This window comes from Lepidochelys kempii, chromosome 5 (genome assembly GCF_965140265.1).
Source record: "Lepidochelys kempii isolate rLepKem1 chromosome 5, rLepKem1.hap2, whole genome shotgun sequence".
NCBI classification, from domain to species: domain Eukaryota; kingdom Metazoa; phylum Chordata; order Testudines; family Cheloniidae; genus Lepidochelys; species Lepidochelys kempii.
The window spans coordinates 36,694,380-36,716,854 of record NC_133260.1 but is presented as its reverse complement, the minus strand read 5'-3'; the positions used below and the strand labels follow the sequence as shown (position 1 = coordinate 36,716,854).

The 22,475-nt window shown below is 43.5% G+C and overlaps 2 protein-coding genes across 5 annotated transcripts in view; both read right to left on the bottom strand.

The window, feature by feature from the left end:
• The window catches only part of LOC140911929 (myb/SANT-like DNA-binding domain-containing protein 7), a 193,733-nt gene that overhangs the window by 120,575 nt on the left and 50,683 nt on the right, over positions 1-22,475 (bottom strand). The window lies entirely within an intron of this gene.
• Positions 1-22,475, bottom strand: part of GPBP1 (GC-rich promoter binding protein 1) — a 60,513-nt gene that overhangs the window by 16,009 nt on the left and 22,029 nt on the right. For 3 of the 4 annotated variants that reach the window (XM_073343972.1, XM_073343973.1, XM_073343975.1), the window contains 4 exons: positions 13,049-13,169; positions 3,897-4,020; positions 1,956-2,185; positions 1,085-1,151 (listed from right to left, as the gene is read on the bottom strand). In XM_073343972.1, coding sequence (XP_073200073.1) covers positions 1,085-1,151; positions 1,956-2,185; positions 3,897-4,020; positions 13,049-13,111 — 484 coding nt within the window. In that variant the 5' untranslated portion in view covers positions 13,112-13,169. The other variant, XM_073343976.1, reaches the window with a different exon arrangement.

The following is a 22,475-nucleotide window of genomic DNA, read 5'->3' as shown; positions in this document are numbered from 1 at the left end:
AGAAATAAGTGGCTTGATTTTCAAAAGTGGAAGCTGCTGGGTAGGCATCTAAAAGAATTTACTAGCCTAACTTTAGGAACGCATTTTAAAATCTTGGCCTGTGTCTGTTTGCTTTCTAAAAAGGTGAAACTGTACAGCTGAAGTAATCCAGAGTTAGCAAATCTTTTGAAAAACACCACTCATTTTTCAGGTTTCAGCTTTGACAACAATAAATCCATTTCTAAATAGCAGCTTTTATGTATGTTTAACAGAATGTTACATTCCTCAAAAAGGCAGCTGAAATACTCAAAAAAATATATTCTCCAAACATGCATTTCCTGCATTTGTCAACATGTTACTGTGAATCATGCATCTGTAGCACAAACTTAAGCTGGAAGGCAGCTACACCAGCTGGGAAAGGTAAAATAAAGCCCAAACTACAATTCAGTCCCTCTCCTCAGAGTTGACTTTATTACCAGAAGGGGGGGTGGGGGGGGGGGGGAGGAGGAGAACAGAATAAGAGACCAGCTACTCAAAACACTTGCTCCCAGGCACCAGAGGCCTTTCCAACTTTCAGCAAGACAAGGGCAAAGGATGCACTTTTCCCTCTGGGCAGCTGTCTTGGCTATCTTGTAGGCCTCCTGCCAGGTCCCCACAGAGGAACTTCTCTCAAAGTCTTACCTCAAACATCTTCCAAGACTGATTCAGAAGCATTCTTTTATAAAATCTCCAGTTGGCAGTCACATGACACTTGGTCAACTGACCCCTCTTCACCATGTGCCCTGCCTGAAGACCAAATCCTAGCAAACCCTTGACCAAAAGATGCCTTGTCACCATAGCAGATGTGCCGACCATGCCTGTGCTTACAAGCCAATGTTCTGTTACACAATTATAGACAACAGGCACTGTTTTCATAAAGGAAAAAGTAAACTAAATTTTAGTAAGGACCAGAGTCCTTTTAACTTCAAATTACATGCTTGTGAAAAAAACTAGCATTGTTATATCCTAAAAACTCACACACCCCTCTTTTCATTGTTTTATTTAAAACAATCATCATCTCCAAACCTTTACTATATTTTCTATCAAAACAGTCAAAAATACTTACCCCACACACCTGCTGCTAAAGATTTATTCTGGTTTGGTTCTCTCTCATATTCAGGATTCAGAGAGGGCTGAAAGGAAATAATTTTTAAATTATTGCTTAGTTGGTTCATATTTCAAGACTGATTATGAATGAAATTTAGTATTGGAGAATCACATTAAAATTCATTTCAAATGTGAGATCCTTTCTCAAAGGAAATAAGTTCTTAAATAGATAGGACTGAGGATAGACCCAGGTTTGTTTCTGAAACAGATCAATACTTTACAGTAATTTACATTCTGCTATTTTTCTCTGGTGCCTAACCCCTCTCCAATATCATGTCCTTCATAATGGGCTTCTCTCACACTGCAATCAATGCCATTTTGTGGACTCCTTGTCCAGAAAAGGAGGAGAATGGTGTTGGTCATCCAGAACAGAAAGGCTCAAATCCTCCTACATCCTGCAATTCCCAGGTTTCACAACTCAAGAGGAAGATTCCAGCCTGGGTTTCTACATGGCAGAAAGGCTACTTACTTATTCTACTCCCAGTTTCTGAAAAGAAAGTTGTGTAGAATTTATTATGCAGTACTTGCCATGGTAAACTGCCGTAAAATATTGTAATGAAGGATTTGGAACAGACCTAGGTCCCAAAAGCTATCGTCTATAAACAAATGAATTGAGTACTATACACTAATACAATTACAATAATAAGAGGAAGTAAGAACAGAAACAAGTTAATGGATAAACCATCAATGCCCTCTTACCTATGGAAAGGGTGATCTCTGTATAAGATGAGCTGAAATTGGTGAAATCTCATGAAGTAGCTTGCATAATGAGCAAAATGGCACTTGCAGAAACAATGAAACCTTGTTTATTATAATTACAAGTAACTTACAAAATCCTCAGCCTCAAACTGCTTGGGTTCTTCCTTGTCTTCCTTTTTCCCAGTTTCATTGTCAGGTACATTATTTTCATGCAGCAGTCCTTGGCTTTTTCCAGAGTGGAAAGTGCTGGTACGAGAGCGGGAACCTCCACTATGGTATCCTCCCCCACGGTGGTGTGTGTTTTCTGTCCCATTCCTGCCTTGTGAACGCCAACCATTTTTCTCTTTTCTCCCAAAATGTCCTTAGATTTTTAAATTAAAAAAAAAAGTGATTACAAGCAGTTTTGAAAGAATTTCTACGTTGCAAAATTGATACAGAAAGTTAAAATCATGAATGAATCAAATCACGTTTTATGTTCATTCTGGATCTGATAGCATAGTGAGTTTCTTTTCACTCATACAGGCAGTAGAATAGGATCTCTACTCTGTACTAAGGAGACAAGCTCCGTTTCAGAGCAAGACTGGAAGTAGATGGCCCCAAAGGAGCTTGGTCTGACAATTAAATATTGTCAGGCCCCTCTCCTGTTTGCTTGTGTGTATGTTGCTGTCTACAGCACACACTAGCTGGGTATTAATACCGCTCCTTTTCAAAAGAGCAATACATTGCACCCAGTGGCACATTGTTCTAACCAATCCGAGGCCATCCTACCTGCCCTGAAAGAATACCCCTTGTATTGCTTCCATTCTCCGTGCCTCCATTCTCCTAGGGATTAAGCCTTCCAACGCTAAAGCATTCAGTGTTTGCATATTAAGAAAGGAAAGAAAGTCTATACTTTACAGAATGTAAAAATACTCCTGAGGGAATTCTGCACCAAAAAAATTAAAATTCTGCACACAATATTTTAAAGTTCTGCAAATATTTGTCAAATGTGGAGGCTCCAGCATGGCATTGGGGAGCACAGGCCACTAGCTGCACAGAGATGGGAGATCATTGTGCAGCTCCCCTCCGGGACACAGACTCAGTGGTGAGGCTGGTCCCCAACCCTGACACAGCACAAGGACTGGGCCTGCCCCAGAAACACTCTAGGGCCCTATCCCTCCATGCCAAGTGCACCAGGTATGGGCAGGCAGGATCCAAGTGCGGAGGGGCTTAGTGTGTGGGGGATCCAGGTGTGGGTTAACAGGGTTCTGTGTGGGGCAATCTGGGTGCGAACGGCTCAGTGGGGGATTCGGGTAGGGGGTGCGATCCTGATGCACAGGGGCTTGTTGAGGGTTCTAGGTGCAACGATAAGGGGACTCGGCAGGTGGGTCCAAGTGAAAGTGGTTGGGGCTCAGCATGGCTGTCTGGGGGGGAAGGGACAACAGAGCTTGGCAGACGGGTCTGGGAGTGGGGGTTTTGGGGGGGTCCAGAAGTTGGGGGAGTGCGGTGGGGATCCAGGTTGCTCATCATCAGGGGCGTCTGGGTGCAGGGGGAGTGAGGCTCGGCAGGAAGGTCTGGATACGAGGGGGTTGGGTGGATGGGGGAGCAGCTCCCTCTATATGGATACCTCCCCTTGCAGCTGAGGAGCAATGGGTGCAGGAAGCACTGGGTGGGGGGATGGGGGGGTTCAGAGCTTCCTACAGCCAGGGGAGAAATCTGGGGGCAGTTCTGACATGGCCCCAGATTCCATGCTGGGAAAGAGGAAGTCCCAGCCCAGCCAGGACTAGCAGCTGAGCCTGACACAGTAGGAGCCACCAGCCAGCTCTTCCCCAGTCCCGCCCCTGACCCCACAGTGATTTACCTCTCTGCCAGCTGCCCTGGGCACCCAAAACATACTGCTGGGTAGGGTCGCATGACCACTCTTGTGGCTTCCCTTTGCTTCCCAGTCAAAGTCAAATCTGAGGGGGACAAATGCTGCACATGCGCAGTGCTGAAGAATTCCCCCAGGAGTAGTAAAAAAAACATTAAAGCTCTACGAAGAACGCTTATAAACACACAGCACTGACTGAGGTTATTCAGAAATAAAATTATACCTCCATTAGGACGTCCAATACTAGGATCAAACCCATCTGAAGAGTTATGTCGTCTGCGGTTTGCTTCATAACGATTCTCTGTCCATGATAAATTTTCAGAATGCTTTTCAAAATTCAGTGATGACTGGAAATAAGCACAAACAGTATATCAGTGAATGTAAGAACGGCCATATTGGGTCAGACCAAAGGCCCATCTAGCCCATTATCCTGTCTTCCGACAGTGGCCAATACCAGGTGCCCCAGAGGGAATAAACAGAACAGGTAATCATCAAGTGATCCATCCCCTGTTGCCCATTCCCAGCTTCTGGCAAACAGAAGCTAGGGACACCATCCCTGCCCATCCTGGCTAGCAGCCATAAATGGGCCTATCCTCTATGAACTTATCCAGTTCCTTCTGAACCCCGTTATAGTCTATGCCTTCACAACATCTTCTGGCAACGAGCTGCACAGGTTGGAAGTGTTGTGTGAAGAAATACTTCCTTTTTTGTTTTAAACTTGCTGCCTATTCATTTCATTTGGTGACCCTTAGTTCTTGTGTTATGAGGAGTAAATAACACATCCATATTTACTTTCTCCACACCAGTCATGATTTTATAGACCTCTATCATATCCCCCCTTAGTAGTCTCTTTTCCAAGCTGAAAAGTCCCAGTGTTATTGATCTCTCCTCGTACGGAAGCTGCTCCATACCCCTAATAATTTTTGTTGCTCTTCTCCAATTCCAAGATATCTTTCCGAGATGGGAGGACCACATCTGCGTGCAGTATTCAAGATGTGGGCATACCATGGATTTATATAGAGGCAATATGATATTTTCTATCTTATCTATCCCTTTCCTAATGATTCCCAACATTGTTAGTTTTGACTGCTGCTGCACACTGAGTGGATGTTTTCAAAGAACTATCCACAATGACTCCAAGAGCTCTTGCTTGAGTCATAACAGCTAATTTAGACCCCATCATTTTATATATATAGCTGCGATTATGTTTTCCAATGTGAATTACTTTGCATTTACCAATATTGAATTTCAGCTGCCATTCTGTTGCTCAGTCACCCAATTTTGTGAGAAACGGAACAGTCTATTAGGATCCAATAAAACAAGCACTTTTGGTTATGAGAAGCAAGATAAAAAACTTATGGGAAAGTTGACAACAGGAAGTTTCTTTAAACCTCTCTCAGTTCACCATAGGTCATGTATTGTGGCAGATCCCAGATAAACTAGAAGGGAGAATGAGCCAAGATTTTTAAGGTTTTTTGATTCCGGTAAAGAGCACTGCTAAACTGCTTTAAATTGAAGTATTCAAGTAAATCAAACCAATGCTTTTACTAACATTCACGTGACAGATATGGTGGTTTTCTCAAATATACTTGGGAAATCTTACTGAATTAAGTTTAAATATCTGTGGGGCACATTATATTAAATGAATGATGTGCATATTATTGTGGGTGGGATTGTATGTAACCTCTCAAGGGGGGAGGTGTAACAGATGTGAGACATGGAGGTTCAAAAGAACTCTACTGAACAATGGACTTTTGGATTAAAAAGCATTAAGTGGTTTTCCTGGGGAACATCTAGGGGCAGGTGAATGCAAATTCCCCACTTCTGATTATGCAAAAACCTAACCTTTTGAAGCTATGCCCCGAGGAGTGGCCTATTGTCTGCTGATCACCTGTTACATGAGGCCAAGATTAAACACACAAACTGTATACAGGAAAGACTGAACTATTCATGGTTGTTCTGAGTCAGAGACCTATGGACCTGTAAGCATGGGGGAAACCCAGTGGTGGGTTTTGGAAGACTAACACCTACCCAAGCCCGAGGTTGGCATTGGGGGTGACCTCTGATAAGCTTTTTAGTATGTGTGTAGGTTCTTTCATGTGTTTTCTCTGCAATGCTTTCACCTTAATAATAAATGTGCTTACTCAGGAAGAGCTGCGTGGTAACTTGTGACTACTATTCATAGTCTTTGGAGAGAAAGTGAAGCACAGACACTGGCCTGTTTAGGCAGTCTGGCTTGCTGGGGATATCACACTTTAGTCAGGGAATTGTGCAGCCTGGAAAAACCTTAGTCAAGAGGGAGAGACAAGCGGGTCTGTGCCCAAGAGAGATTACAGCTGCAGCCAGAAGACTAAAAGTGGGCGCCCTTGGTTGACCACAGAGGAGGAAATACAAGCGCCATTGCCCTGACCTGTGACAGCTCATTCCTCAGACTGAGTAGGAGCATGCATTACACCATTTATCTTTACTACTACTTCTACCTAGCTATGCTGCTGCTTTGGCTGATTTAACATGACAGCATTTTGCTAACAGGGCCTCCTAAAAACAAAGGACATTTTTTAAAAAATTAAAAAGAAACTATTCAGAAACAGCCAAAAAAATGGGAGCCAAAATTTTATTTTCCCCTTGACATTTTCAGTGGACCAATCCATTATCTGTGTGGACCTAAAACGTCTTATGCATCTAACAGAACGCAGCCACAGTGTTAGGGGGTGGAGAGGTATATACTTTTTGCAGTAAAAAAAGAAGTTTTCATATACAGATACTCGGAAAGCCAGGTTAAGGAACATGTGTGTACATTTTTAAAACATATTATGGGAGCAGCACAAAACCCACTAAATAATGATGATGGGTTTGCCATGCATCGTTAATGCCATGTTTTAGAAGTTTAGTGCCTGCGCAGACTGCACAGAAAAATTGTAGGTTTTTAATTTTGCTCACTCATTCACTATAAGACATTAATTTCTGATAAATTTATAGTAAGTGGCAGAGTGACATCTCAGGGGCGTAAAGAAGTGTCTGAGGAAATTCAGAAGTTATTTTTATTCAGTGCTAGACTGTAAGAGAAATCCAGAAAGCAACAGCACTGTTTTTAAAATAAATGTTTATGGCAGTCTACTGAGTTACAGTGAAATAGACAAAACATCCAACTCTGAACACAGGGGAGGCAGTTAAATTACTTTTTAGAACTTCAGACAAAATTCAACCCATTAAAGGGTGCCTGAACAAGATTTCCATGTGTCTTTATAACACCACAGCCACTTATTTTTTCATGCTAAGGTGTTATACAAGAGAACTCTGGCAGAATTTTTCTACAAATTCCAGCTAGCATAGGAAAGTGGAACTACCCTTCCTACACCCCTCCTGGGAGGAAAAAAAAGAGTGGGGAAAGAAAGGAGGGTAGAGCCATTGGTTTGTTACTGTAAGGTGGAGAGTGTCAGTTCCACTAAAGACTCCACTTCCTCATTTGAGAGAAGACAATCTGATTATCTAAATTCCCAATAAGTGTGCTATTAAGTGCCACGCAGGCGCTCTGGGCTGCAGCAGGGAGAGATGCCTCTCCCCCATCCCCGGATCTGCCACGGCAGGGAGAGGTGCCCCTTCCCTGGCCCCAACCCAGGACCTGCCAAAGCCCAGGGGAGAGGCTCCCCTCCCCCAGCCCGGACCTGCCGCGGCTGGGGGAGGGGTGCCTCCCCCACAACCGCAACCCAGTCCCGGGCCTAGATGTGCCACAGCCAAAGTAGGGGCACCTCTCCTCTGACAGGTCCGGGCCAGGCCTGAGTTGGGGCCAGGGAGGGGCGCCTCTCCCCCAGCAGCTCTCCATTTGGCCAGAAACATGGCTTTAAGCAGGGGTGGAGACGTCGTGGACTTCTTGGGGGAGGGACTAGAGCTGAGAGAAATCGGAGACTCTGTCCCTCCCCAGAAATCCCAATATTGGACCTTTGTTCCTGTCCCAAATGGAAGGAGCCGTGAGCGCTGGCTGGGGCAGGAGGGAGCACAGGCTGCCCCTCGCTCTGCAGTGGGGATGCACGAGCTGTGCTCCCCAGAGGCTCCAGGCAGCATTGGTGGGAGGCAGTGCTGCTCCACGCTGCTCTTGAGAGAGGCCATACCTGACACGCTGCAACCTGGGACTGGGCTGGGCCTGTCAGTGAAGTAGCACAGGCACTGCAGTGCCTTCGGGTTGCACTTTTCCTGTTCTGCGAGGGGTCACTGATAAGGGCTCGATACTGCAAACATTCACCACCCAGCACAGTGCACAGCCACTGATCCCAAGGGGACTGCACATCTGGAAGCACCCGGACATGGGTAGGGCTCAGGTGATGCCCAGGTTTGTGCTGGCCCACTGCACAGAGCAGAATCTCACCCTCTGTCTGATGGTGATTGTAGAAGCTACTTGTGATGCTCCCAACAAGGATGCAAGAGTAGGAGCACTAACCTCAGGCGCCCCTCTCCCAGCCCCAGCCTAGACCTGCCCTGTCTGGGGGAGTGGCGCCTCTCCTCCCACAGCCCAGGTGCTGCTCTGGGGAGAGACAGTGAGCTGTGGGGAGCCTCTCTCCATACCACAGCCCCGGCATAGCCTAAACCCCAATCCCTGACCCCACCCCAGAGCCCGAACCCCCAGCCGGACCCCTTACCCCCCTGCACCCCAACCCTCTGCCCCAGCCCTGAGCCCACACTCTCAGCCCACTGCACCCCAACCCTCAGCCTCCTCCCACACTCTGAACCCCTCAGCTCCATCTCCGCCACATGAATTTTATGTGCACCAATATGGAGGTGATGTGTGAGACAAAATGTGTGCACATAAAATTCATTCTGCACAGGCGTGGGAAAAATTTGAGGGAACGCTGCTGGTTAGTATGACTCAGAGAGCTCAGTGCAGGCAGAAGTCCATGTCCTTGGCTGAAAAGTGATTCAACTCAGGAGGCCTGGGAGCCTGTGGAGGAGAGAGTGAGCTACCTAAGGAGACTGAGCACTCACAATCAGGAGCATCTATGTGTCTTAGCTTCATGTGGGATCAAAGGGATTCTAGGGCTACATGAGGATATCTGAAGACATAGGGGTAAAATCCTGACCTTACTGGAGTCTGTTACATTAAACAGCTTGACACTGCCCAGCAGCCATGCAGAAATTCCCCCAAAAGGGCAATATTTTCAGAGTTGGGTGGATACATCCTATGCACACCCACATCATATATCATCTGAAACTTTACTTAAATGTACATTTAGAGAAGGTATGATGTGGAGCCGTCAAGTGGTGCCACATGAAGGCAAAGTGAAACAATGGTACCCAAAACGAGAATGTCTTCTTCCACAGTTCCAGAAGCAGTAACATGACTTTGGCTACAGTTTTTACTGTTTAAAATGTTAATGTTAGAGGTCCTAGAGACCTCTAATTCTGGAGGCTTAAAGTATAGTGTCCAAGAGGTGGCCCCAAACAGAACAGCCTTCAGGTGAATGGCAGGCACCACCAATTTGGTTGACTTAATTTGCCATCTTGCATGCATGCATGCTATTATATTCTCAGATAACCCAACTGTCACACTGTAGAAGGCAATTTGGGTAGCTCCAGACAAAACTGGTAATTTGTTGTGTAAGTAACTAGTTTGCTGACTAAAAATCAGAAGCACAGCTGTTCACATTTCTGCATGCCTATCTTTCTGAAATTCGAATGCTAAACTGCTAATATTGGCAACAAGCTTTAATTTTCTTAAATCAGGTAAACAACAGAGGCAGCTACAACCAAGTTTTGAAGTTTGGAGTTTTCAGGAAAAATTTCAAGTTCAAACCAGGAACTCCCTTCCCACCACCACCTACAATGCTTCCTCCCTCTTTTCCTTAAAATATGCTCTCACAACTCACTTCAAGCTTGCCTAAAAACAGTGAAATTCAATCAAGCCAATGATGAAACTTTTTTTAGAACCACCTAGATGCATACATCCACCTCCCACACAACTCTACTTACCTTGTCCCTTGTATTAACTATTCTATTCCCCAGAATCAACTTTCAACTAAATGTAGTGTCTAGCTCAGTGGTCTCCAAACTTTTTACACCCAAGATCACTTTTTGAATTTAAGGGCAACCCAGGATCTACCCCATCCATTCCCCAAAGCCCCACCCACTCCATTTCCCACCCCCATATCACTCCTTCACCCTCACTCACTTTCATCTGGCTGGGACAAGGGGTTGGGGATCAGGAGGGGTGTGTGGGCTCTGGGCTGGGGCCAGGGGGTTCGTAGTGTGGGAGGAGGCTCTGCACTGAGCCTGGGGCAGGGGCTGGGATGCAGGAGGGGATTGCTGGCTCCAGGAGGGAGCTCAGGGCCAGGGTGCGGACTCCGGCTGGGCAGCCCTTACCACAGGCAACTCCCGGTCAGTGGCGCATTGAGGCTAAGCCAAGTTCCCTGCCTGCCCTGGTCCCATGCCGCTCCTGGAAAGGGCCAATGCCCCTTTGCAGCCCCTGGAAGGGGGGCTGGGGGACACGTGGCTCTGTGCGCTGCCCCTCTCTGCAGGCACCATCCCCAAAGCTTCCATTGGCCACAGTTCCCCGTTCCCGGCCAATGGAAGCTGCAGGGGTGCTTGCAGGCAGCATTGCAACAAGACCCCTATTTCCCCTCCCACCCCCCCCCCGACCCTCAGGGCCATGGGGGGATGCTAGCTGCTTCTGGGAGTGGCATGAGGTCGTAGCAGGCAGGGAGCCTGCCTTATCAGCAGCCCTGCTACTGAGATCATGATCCATGGGAGAGTCCCGAGGATCAACCAGTTTATTGCGATCAATGGGGTGGGGACCACTGGTCTAGCTGTTATGGTTGTGCCAAAAACCTTGAAAACCTGAACCAATGCAACAACGTCAGACTGGAGACAGACTGAAAAAAAAAGCTCTAAAATGTTAAAGGAAAGGAGAGGGAGGACCAAATGAAGATTTACAATCTAACTTGAGTAACTACTTGTTTTGGTACCACAAGTGGCTGGGCTTGGGAGAATACCGACCTATTTTTGTTTTTTCCCCCATCACGCAGCAGCCAAGGCCAAGCAGGGCCTAAGGAGTCCAATAAAGCCCACAAGAGTATTCAAACCTCAGTGAGTGAGACTGAAGCCCAGCAACCATTCACTGTAAAATGTACATCCTCATTCTGGAGTCTCAAGTGGGGACTCTGCCACTCCACCCCCCCATGTGATCTCTAAACAATACAGGTGTCCTATTTATTGGTGAAACATTACAACAAATAAACATATATGAGGGATAACATTTTATATTTAAAATGTTTGGGAAAGCAAGAAAAGTGTTGCTGTTAATATTCTGCTTTCAGAGTTATAAATTGAACCTTGGAACAGGCTGCCAGGAAATAACTTATCACCACCAGGCGGAGCTGCATTTGCTATATTACTGATAACCAGTACATACAGACAGACAGCAATTGTAGAAGGTAGCTTCATGTCTCGTTTATACTTTCACATATAAAGATCTTGTAATACTGCATTTAAATGTAATTAGTTAAAGGCATTTGATTTTTTCTGTCCTTTGGGCATTTCAGTCTTGGCATTCAAATAAAGAATGTGGTAATGTACATGAGAGTCTCAAGCCTCTACTCAAAATTAAATGGACAGTAACTGCCAGATAATAAAGCTTGGCTGATAGACAACCTGGTACATCTAAAGACAATTAACGAGTAAATATAAACTCAGTATATTTCTCCAAATACTGTAGCTCAAAAGTTCCTTTAGCTGTGCAATTAACTCTTCAGTAAGTTTTAACAATAAACACCCTCTTAACTGGCTAAATATTAATGATCCCTTTATTTAAAAGGAAGTGTCAGTCCCATGTAAAAAAATTAATCTATAAAATATTTTATATACAAGTACAAACAATATAAGTATCTAATTTGCTGAAATTAATTTGCGCATATACAAAATCAGACAGTTCACATTTTCACCACACAATGGCGCTAACGCTCTGTCAAGCTTGTGCTGGAGACAAAAGTAACAGTTTTGTAGTCATCAGGATCTTTATTGTTAATATCTAAAAATTGAGAAATTATCTGGCACTCCATTCTTCAGACAAAAAACTGATATTCAAGAACATGGGAGAAGAAAGCTTGTTGCTTTACAAAGTAATATGGTAGTCTTGCAAAAATCATTGAAGTTTACCAGCCTAGGTACGAAAAATTCTTTACTGAACTGTTTTTATTTATGGAGGGGGAGGGAGCGGGGAGCAGGGGAACAACAACCTATCATCCTCAAAAAGAAACTCCCAGCAATACATTTAGCCTACCTGTAACATGGATCATGCACATTCAGACAATGTTCACAGAAGCCTGACTTCTTGGTGTTGGGTTCTCCCAGTGCTAAATGTATTTTGTATTAGTACTCAGGTTAGCTATTCAGTAAAGAGGTTTCTGACAATGATGCATTAGCTAGAAAGAAGTACTGCCAAAAGGTACTGGTGAAAAAAACTTTGGTTCTTCAAAAAGAGCTTAAACAGAACATACTCTAAACATATCTAGTTTAAGTGATCATACTTGTAGCATTAGGTAGAGATACTTGCACGCTGCAAATCTCTATCAGACTTTCTCCAAGTCCAGGGTGTTTGAATTCCTGAGGATCTATTTTCTTTATAAAAACCATAATTAAAAATAAACTGATACCATAGGAGCTTGAAGGCCTGGAATCTGAAGGACCTTGACACTGTAGCTCACCATAAAGCATCAGACAGGAGTTCAAGTGTGCCATATCAAAATCCTAAATAAAGATCTTGTTTATAAGCAATTAGAAGGTGAAAGAGCTGCTGCTAGCTAGGATCTCCAGAAAAATACTTCACCTCTTGCTAATCTGTACTTTTGGTTTCAAACTAAGAGCTACCCTCGTGACTGCTCGGCCTAGGTGGCTGCCTATATGGAAATCAGGAAATTGGGATCAGAAGTGGAAGATGTGGTTATGTTTAGACAAATAACCATTCCTGTTCCTAAATTTTATGTTCTCATCCTAAGTCCAATATTGAACATTGCATAAAGACCATAACACAGAAAGCAGCCTGTAAATAAAGCTGCAAGGTCCACAGAATGCATTCCACCTTACTATTACTTTTTTTCTTTTCTTTCCCAATTTAATGACTTTACAACAAGGGAATTTGAAGTCACATGATTACTATGCAACTGTCATTGTTATGAAAGAAAACTCAGATATAAAAGGCTGAACATTAGAGTAGATTTCAGTCATGCCAGAAATCTGGCTTTTTCACTGGAAGTTGCTACTTCATAATGACAACAAGTACACCAACAGAGGGGGCTAAAAAAATAAGTATCTTTACGAGTATGAGAGAGGCAACTTTTTAAAGTTTCTTAGTATATCCTTGTATGTTCAGAAGGACTTCAGAAAAGGTACCTTTGTTGATGATGGCGGAGTAGGAAAATTAAGCCAGGCTGGAGCAAAGTCATGCTGCGCCATTTAGGTCCAGTCTCTCCAAAATCGGTGAAACAAGGCTTCAGCACCTCATGGCAAGTCCCTGTCATTTGGAAAAAGTTGATACATTTTAGACTTGTATCTTAACAGGATGATGTATAATTTTGTCTCATTTCCAACCATGCCTCAATTTTCCTGATACTACTTTCAAGAACAAATCTACTCCCACCCCATAATATCAGAGTTCCTCAAACATTAGTAACTGCCCTCACAATACCTGTGAAGTAGTTAAGTATTATTTACAAATATGGAACAAGACACAAACCAAGTAACTTGCCCACGGTCACACAGGAAATCTGTGGCAGAGTCAGCTCCTACCTCCCAGTTCAAGACCATCCTTCCTCAAAGAATTTTTCAAATCTGAGTTTCTACAGTTAGGCCTCTAAATCCATATTTAGATATCTAAGAAAGTGGCCTGATATTCAGAGCTGAGAAGCACCCAAAATTCTCACTAGAGCCAATGGAAATTGTGGAAGCTCAGCTCCTTTAAAAGGCAAGCCCCTTGGCTCGAGTATTCTCCAATTAAGTATCTCTGGCTTCGTAAGTGTGCAAGCTTTAGTTAAAAACTGATATTTTATGTCATTCTAAGTATGTTCTGTTGGAAATTTAAACAGAAAAAAGTTAAATGAATGTTTGCTCACGCACTGGAGTATTAGGGCACCAAATGAAGCTCTGAGTTTTCTTACTGTTCAGTACAACAGTGACAGCATATTAATTTTCAAGTTAAAAACAGAATTTAGAGTATTAACCTCTGAAATCTAAAGCTACTAAGCACAAACTATTGTATTCTATACCAATATAGGTACAGAACAATTATTTTGGGAGAATGTAATCAAGGTATTTTTGGAAAAAAATGAGACATGCAAATGGTTGGTGCACGGGAAAGGCATTTTAGGAGGGGGAGAAGTGGGAGAGGGGAAGAATAGGGTCAGAAGTTTGGGGCTTCACTAAGGGAAGAAAGATAATTGGGAATGGATGAGGGGGTTGAAGGACTCCGATGGCTGTCAGGCAGTAAGTGGGGGAGTAAAGAGCAGGGACACCTGTCAGCCCCACATTCTACTCATGTGCATGCCAGGATGTGGGCAGTCTTAAGCCCCTCTCCCTACCCCCTATGTGAGCTGAGATATGGAGGGGTCTTTCCTCTCCAGGGGTGCCTGAGCGCCCCCCCCACCATGTGTATGCCAAGATCTGGGGACCCCTGCCCATCTATTGGGGTCTAACCCCCGCTCATGCCCCTTCATGTGAGCCAGGTTTGGGGTTAACAGGGGCTTGCCTTTTGGCAGGGGATCTGAGCCCCTCTTCCTATCCCCCTCAGGTGAACTGTAATGTGTCCCCCAGGGGAGTCTGAGCCCTGCTTCCTACCCCACCATGTGGGTCAGGATCTGGAGGAACCCTGGACCCTATCCATCTGTGTGAGCCTGACCCCACCTCCCGCATCTTGTGAGCCAGGTTGGGGTGAGCTTGCTCACTTACTGGGGGGTCTGAGCCCCGCTCTCTACTCCCATGTAAGCCAGGATCTAGGACGCCTGCCCCTCTGTATGGTAAGTTTAGGCCTTGTCTATACTACAAAGTTTTGTCGGCAAAAGATGCCTTGTGCAAACAAAACAGAAGATATGTACACACTATAAAGCTACTTTTGGCAGCAAAACTCTGCTGTTTTGCAGATAAAACCAAACCACCTCAATGAGAGGCATAACGCTTTTTGCAGCAAAGTTAAAGTGACAAAGCATCAACGTAGACACTGCTGTTTGTTTTGTCGACAGAACTGGCTTCCGCTAGTATCCCACAATGCCTGTCATGACTGCTCTGCTCTCTGTTTTGATCTCTGCTGCCCTTCAGGCATGCACCCCTCCCCTTCCAAAGCTCTGGGAAGTATCTGACAGCTCGATGTACTGCTCCCTTTGGAGAACAAAGAGCAAATCATTAACGTGGAACGCTCCTATTTTGTCCTGCACTAGGAAAGGCAGGCAGACTGCTGCTGCAGGGAGCAGGAGGAGGGGAATGGGACTGCTGTGCTGCTTTGACATTCCTCAGCATGGAGAGCTCACAGAGCTGCTCAGGATGCAACTCCCAGCAGCTGAGGAAGTTGTGGGAGAACTCTGAAGAAATCACAGGACCATAGGCAGGCAGAACAGGCTGCTTCAGGAGAGACTCTGTGCAGAGCAGAGCCGGGGGCTGACATGTGGGGATGTCCCCCTTCCCCTGCCTCCGGATAGGTCAGTCAGCCTGCTGTCTCTCCCCCTCGCCCCGCCCTTCCCCACCTCCAGACACACCACTCTCCTCTCCCTCACCGCCACACTGCAGTTGAAAAAGCAGCTGACAATCTACTGGGATGTCCCTGGAAGAATGGGATTGAGAAACCTATATCCTGTGACTCTGTACCTTCCCCATGAGGCACTGCAAACCCTTCCCAAAGCACCCTGTGGCCAGTTGCATAGTGGGATAGCTACAAGAGTGCTCTGCTCTCTGTGTCAATGTTAGCGTGGACATGCGATAGCAGTTTTAATTAAAGCAGCATAACTTTTGCTGATGAAGCTTTGTAGTGTAGACCAGCCCTCAGAGCATGCACCAAGAACGCATTGCTGACCCTGAGGTGAGGAACTGAGAATGGCCTAGGCATGCATGACATATCAAACTCTACAGCACCTGGAGTGAGGTGTGGGGACGAAGAATAGCAACAGTGGAAGAATGGAGCAGTTCACAGACCTGAGAACTATTGTTTCAAGCTGTATTCATCCCTGAGTTCTCATTCATATTGAGTACCCACTTCACACCTCTACGAGCCTCCTGTGCTGCTGATGGATATCAAAAGCTGTGTGCTACACCTACCAAGAGTATGGGAGGTGGGGGAGGGGCAAATACAGACTTGCCACGCAGGGCACAGAATTCAGCTTCTTTTCAGAAAATTGTGGTAGCTTTTAGAAGGGAGAGTCTGATTCCAAGGCCTGGTCCAGCTGGAAATCTGGGTACACCACCACACATACTTGGGGAGAGAGGGAGGAGGATTAGATAAAATAATGTGGTGGGGGGCCAGCTGAGAGAACTGCCAGACTGGATGGGACAGGGCTGGTTAGTGGGGCTGAGCAGAAGGGGGAGATAGCTACAGGGCCAGCTCAGCAATCCACTCAACTGCAACTTATCTACAACTCCTACTAACAAGTTTTCTTTCTGTTAAAAAACTAAAAGGCAAATAACTTTGTATTTCCTGGTTTTCTGAAGCTTAAGTTTTGCTCAACTCAAAACGTTCTGGAAGGCCACAAGCTGTCACCAGGAAACCCTAACTGCATTAATGAAGTATTTTGCCATTTAATATTTATAAAAGAACCTACACAATTTAACAAGAACTCAATGCATATCATTTTTGACAAACAAGGAAATCATTTGCTTCTCCTACCTCAAATGGAGAGACACCACTGAGGGCTAGTCCACACTGGCAGCGCTTTAACATGGCTTGTGTAGTTGCAGCCCAACAACAACAAACAAAAAAACCACACATCACAAGGGGCGTAGCTCCCAGCACTGTCTACACTGGCACTTTACAGCCCTGAAACTTGCTGAGCTCAGGGGTGTTTTTTCACACCCCAAGCAAGAGAGCTGCAGTGCTGCAAAGTGCCAGCGTAGACAAGCCCTAAGAGAAACATCATCTCTCCCTAACTTCCTCACTCCAGGTAGGCTGACCATTAAAACTTCAGAAAGGCTTATTTCATAGCATACAGTCAGGGCCAAATAAGACAGACCTCTACTCCAGGGAACTTACACTCTAAAAACCAAACGGAAACACAAATATGGTGAGAACATACAGCTGGCCATCTTTTTTTTTTTTTCTTAAGTGTTACATTAGTGTGTGTTAAGTGACAGAAGAGGAAAGGAATCATATACAATACAGATGCAACTGCGTTTTAGATACCAAAAAACATTTTTCCTGTGTGTAATCATGTGGAGCTAAATCTCCCTTATTTTAACTGAACTGCAGATGGAAGAATTGTTTCCAATAAAGTCTTTCATAGTCACATGAACATAAGACAATAAAGCAGCCTAACACGGAAGTGCAATGAAATCAGGAAAACATGAACTCATATCTATAAGTTTACTGTAAGTAACTTTAGAAATGCTTATGGTCTATTAGGAATGCAAAGCTAAGTGTATGCTAACATCTCTATGTCTCTTCTCTATATGCAATACAGTATATCAACACAGCTTGTGACACATGATGATCAGACATATGTAGTAGGCCCTCAGACTAGCTACTTTCTGAAGTAAGCTGAAAGTGGGGGTTATGGAGATATTAACATACTTGCTACCTGAGGCCCCCCCCCCATTTCATTCTTTTCACTACATGCAAAAAAAAAAAAAAGGTTTCTTAGACCTTTGATTTACAATCCAGTTGAATTTGCTAAAAATGCAACCTCAAAACATATGCCAACAAAAAACAAAAAACCACACAATCAGTTATTGCTTAGCTTACGTCAAGCTGTATATCAAAAGTTCTTATGTATAACCACCCAGATCACTCCTAATATAATACTTGTATTAACATTTAAATTTATTTAAGCTATTTAAACTCCAGGCACGGTGGGACATGCCTGTAATCCCAGATACTTGGGAAGCCAAGGCTGGAAGATCACTTGAGCTCAAGGGTTTTGTGCTGTGGAGTGCTATGCCAATTCCCTTAAAGCTGAACCCATTGTGGTCACTCAACATCAGATGAGTTTTTATAGTAGGAAGCATTTTTTAATCAGTTAAAGTACCTGAAAACAAAACTTTTTAGCTAAAATTGACAATTTGCACTTCTACAGCACCTTCCCCTTTCAAGGATATCAAAAGTACTGTAAAAAAAATTAAGCCTTACAACATTTGTGTAAAGCAGACAAGTATGTTTTGTTTCTTTTTATTTTAAAGACGGCTGAGAAAAATGAGGCACAGAAGAATTACATGAATTAGAGGTCAGAGGAGAGTTTTGTGGAGATGCTGGGAACAGAATCTAAATTAGATCCCCTTACTCCCAGAATTGTGCATAAGCCATAAAAGATCATCCTTCCTGAGGTGGTATCTCAGCCACTTGTGCTAGTATATACTGAAAAATGTTCAATTGAAACTGGTTGGGTAAGGAAGAATAACTGGATGGGAGTGTTTCTAGGGAGATTCCACAGAGACTGGTACTAGACCTGGTTCTATTCAACATTTTAATCATCAGATCATCTGAAAGTAAATAAAAGTCACTGCTGATTTGCAGATGACAAATATTGGCGGAATGGTAAATGAGGACAGGCCAGTCAAAGCACTCTGAATCACTTGGTAAGCTTGGCCTTTTCAAACAAAATGTGTAATTTTGCATTTGGCTGTATTAACACACATTCAGGAACGAGGAATGCAAGTAATACCAACAGTAGAGCGCCTGTACCCTGGAAAGCAGACACTCTGAAAAGGATCCATGGGTCACAGTGGATGTGTAATTGAATAGGAGGTCCCAGACTGATGCTGTGGCACATAGGGGTAACATGATCCTTGGACATACACACATGGGAGTAGGAACAGGAAGTGATTTTACCTTTGTATATGGCATTGGTGAGGCCAATGCTAGAATACTGCATATAGTTAAAACTAGGACATGAGAAAAGGATGTTGAAAATTGGAGAGGGTTAGTAGAAGAGACTAAATTGATATGGAGCCCAGAAAAAAAGCCTTTAAAAGTGAGGCCCTCTCTACACTACGAATACTTTGTTGGTATAGCTATACTGGCAGAGGCGCCCAGAGTATACGCAGCTTATACCAATAGAAGGCATTTTTCTGTCATCTTACAACTTGTCTAACTTAAAAAACCACTACAGCCGCACAGAACAAGGTGAACAAGGTGTTGCATTAGTGCACTCTGATCAGCCTCCGGAAAAGTCCCATAATCCCCTTACGTCAAGTGACCACTCTTGTCATTGTTTTTGAATCACTGTAGGAATGCGGATACGCCCTTTGAAAACTCCATTTCTGACAGCCGGCTGCTTATCTGCTCAGAGACAAAGCAACCATTAGTGTGGAATGCTGTGTGAGAGGCAAAGGGGGGGGGGGGTCTGCTGCTGTCTGAACTTACAAGACAGCATGCTGACATGCTCTCAGCACCCCCAAAAAACCCACTCTCCCCCCACATACACACAACACACTCCCTGTCAGACTCCACACACACACACACCCCACATTTGAAAAGCATGTTGCAGTCACATGCATGCTGGGATAGCTGCCCATAATGCCCTGGTCCCAACGCTGCTGCAAGTGCCGCAAATGTGGCCACACCAGTGCGCTTGGGAGCTGCCAGTGTGGACAGACTGCAGCACTGTCCCTACTGCGCGCTCCGAAGGCTGGTTTAACTCAAAGCGCTCTATACCTGCAAGTGTAGCCATTCCCTTAGTGCTGTCTATATGGTTACTGACATTGGCTTAACAATGGCACTCAGGGGTGTGGATTTTTAAATTGATCTAATCTTCTAATGTAGACCAGGCCTTAGTGAAACCACCACCCTGAATGACATTCGCTATGCCAACAGAAGCACTCTTCTGTCACCATAGCTACGTCTTCACTAGGGGTTTTGCTGACATAGCTATGCCTGCTGGGGAATGTGTTTTCACACAAGCCTGGCCAACACAGCTATGTTAACAAAACTTTGCAGCATAGATCTGATCTGCGAGACTTAAAGAACTCAGTATGTTTAGCTTATGAAAAAGATGACATAACTGGTTTCAGAGTGGTAGCCGTGTTAGTCTATCAGCAAAAACAACAAGGAGTCCTTGTGACACCTTAGAGACTTACAAATTTATTTGGGCATAAGCTTTCGTGGGCTGGAACCCACTTCATCAGATGCATAGAGTGGAAAATACAGTAGCAGGTATAAATACACAGCACATGAAAGGATGGGAGTTGCCTTACCAAGTGGGAGGTCAATCTAACAAGACAATTCAATTAACAGTAGGATGCCAAGGGAGGAAAAATAGAGATAACTTGATTACAGTTTAAGTACCTTCACTGGAATAAAATATAGGGTGCTATAGTGGAAAGAAGCATAACAAGAACCAATGGCTGGAAGCTGAAGCCAGGCATATTCAAATTGGAAATAAAGCACACTTTTTAAACAGTTAGGGAAACTAATCATTGGAACTCCCAAGGGCAGTGTGTTGGATCATATTAAAGAAGTTCTGTATTAAAATCACAAATGAGTTTGATTCCCCAGAGTTTAAATTCCAGGGTATTACTAATTAAGAGGTCTCTTGGTTTTTGGTATTGTTTCTCTCCCTCTATGTGTGAAACTTGCAAGCTGCTAACTGTGTTAGTACATTCTAAGACAGAGTCTGTTCTCAAAGCAATTCACAAGAGAGAGAGACTCAAAGCAATACTCTAACAACAGAAACAGCACCCAGAGACTCCCCACCCTTTTGCTGTATTAACAATTGTGATTAAAATAGAGATAGAGGATGTATGTGGATGGATGCTTGGTGTGGATAATAACTGAATGATCAGGGAGGTGCCAGCCTAAGAATCCAGTGTCCATCGGCTGAAGAAGGTGTCAAGTGGAAATAACCAGAGGACCCCACCCGGAGGGCAGACTGGAATCCACCCAACAGCCTCAAGAAAGGGAGAACCAAAGAACAAGATAACATCTTGGAGCCGTCAGGAATGTGCTATCTGCTGATTGATTCAGCAACAGCATGATGAAGCAATTCCCATAGACTGGCATAGGAAGAAATTCCTATAAAAATAGACTCTAAAAAGTGAGAACTTTGGGGTCTGATTCTGCAAACCAACTTCCAGGAGCATCAGATGAGCATCTGACAAGGCCCTGCTCCCTCCTCATGTCCAGGCCACCTGGCCAGTGGCTTGGCATGAGCAACTCTAAGGCTGGTAACTATGATAACAATCTTGCAGAACCTGTGTGTGTGTGTGTGTGTGTGTGTGTGTGTGTGTTTGTATGAATGAATGTGAGAATAAATATGAGATTGAATGGAATGTTATAGCTATAACTAACTGCTTACTATGATTCTTTCTGTATTCACAATAAATGTGGTATTTTGCCTTTTTCCCTTTAATAAGATCCTGCTGGTTTTTATTTTATTGGTACAACAAGTGGTAGATTCATCATCTCTTGATATCATCAAGACTGGAAGCCTTTCTAGATATGCTTTAGCCAATCAAGTTATTGATCTTAGTACAGGGATTATGGTGAAATTTAATGGTTTTGATATACATGTCAGATTAGATGATCTATTGGTCCCTTCATGAATCCTAGAAATTAAAATCAAGTTTTCCTTCTGCTTTGATACCAGACTAATTGTATAAAGAGCTTTACTTTTAATATTTAAAGGAATATCAGTTTAATTGACTTCTTTTTAAAATGTAATTTCAGACAGAACACTTTTTAAATAGTAAACCCTAAAACTTCTTAAAATAATATATTTAAAGAAAAATATTAAGAGTTTTGCTGCTTCTCTGTTTATGCTTATAAGAGATTTGACAGAAAGGGAGAACCTGACTATTGAAGCTAAATAGCTAAACTAACTAGACACAAAGTGCTCATATACACAAAGACAAATGAAGTAAGATCAATACTTTCACTAATTCCCTTCAGTCATTGTAATATTACAGGTACTTATAAGCACAGTAGGCAGAAATATTTAATAGAAATTTAATTTTCAAGTTGAGTACATCCCTTTAAACTAAAGTTTGTTAGGTTTAAACAGCAATGTTCTTTTGAAGTTAAGACCACATTAATTAAAGGAGGATAGCCTAATCTTTACTTTTTATGGGATAATTCAAACTTGTTTGTACTGCCCCACTTGCATTTTATAAAAATATTTCCCGAACAGTAAAATTAAACAACCTAAGCCATAAAAAAATTTTCTTCTTCATTTCTTTTGATTGTAGAATAGATTAAGTTTTATACAGTGGATTCTATCAACTTCATTATCGGAAAGTTATTTTGACTTTGTTCTAAGTGGGTGTGGGAGAAAGCATGAAATTTATAGCAATGCTTGCTTCTCACATAAAACTGAACTTTCCTCGTTATCCTTCCTCCATTAGTCATTCAAATACTAAACCTATCCCCTTAGCTGACAGGGAAGAGCACACAACGTCATCTCAGAGATTTCTACTTCCAATGCAAATCAATGACAAAATTTACACTGCGTTGTTTCTTAATTTATTTTCTGCTTTTATTATAATTTAAAAATTCTATCTGAACTTTTTAATCAACTACTGATTTTCAGGGGAATTCTTATTTTTGAGCTAACAATGTGTATTAATGTTCAAGCTGCATTTACGAAATTAAGTTGGCAGTTACATAGGCCACCTTAAAGAAAGAACATAGAACTGG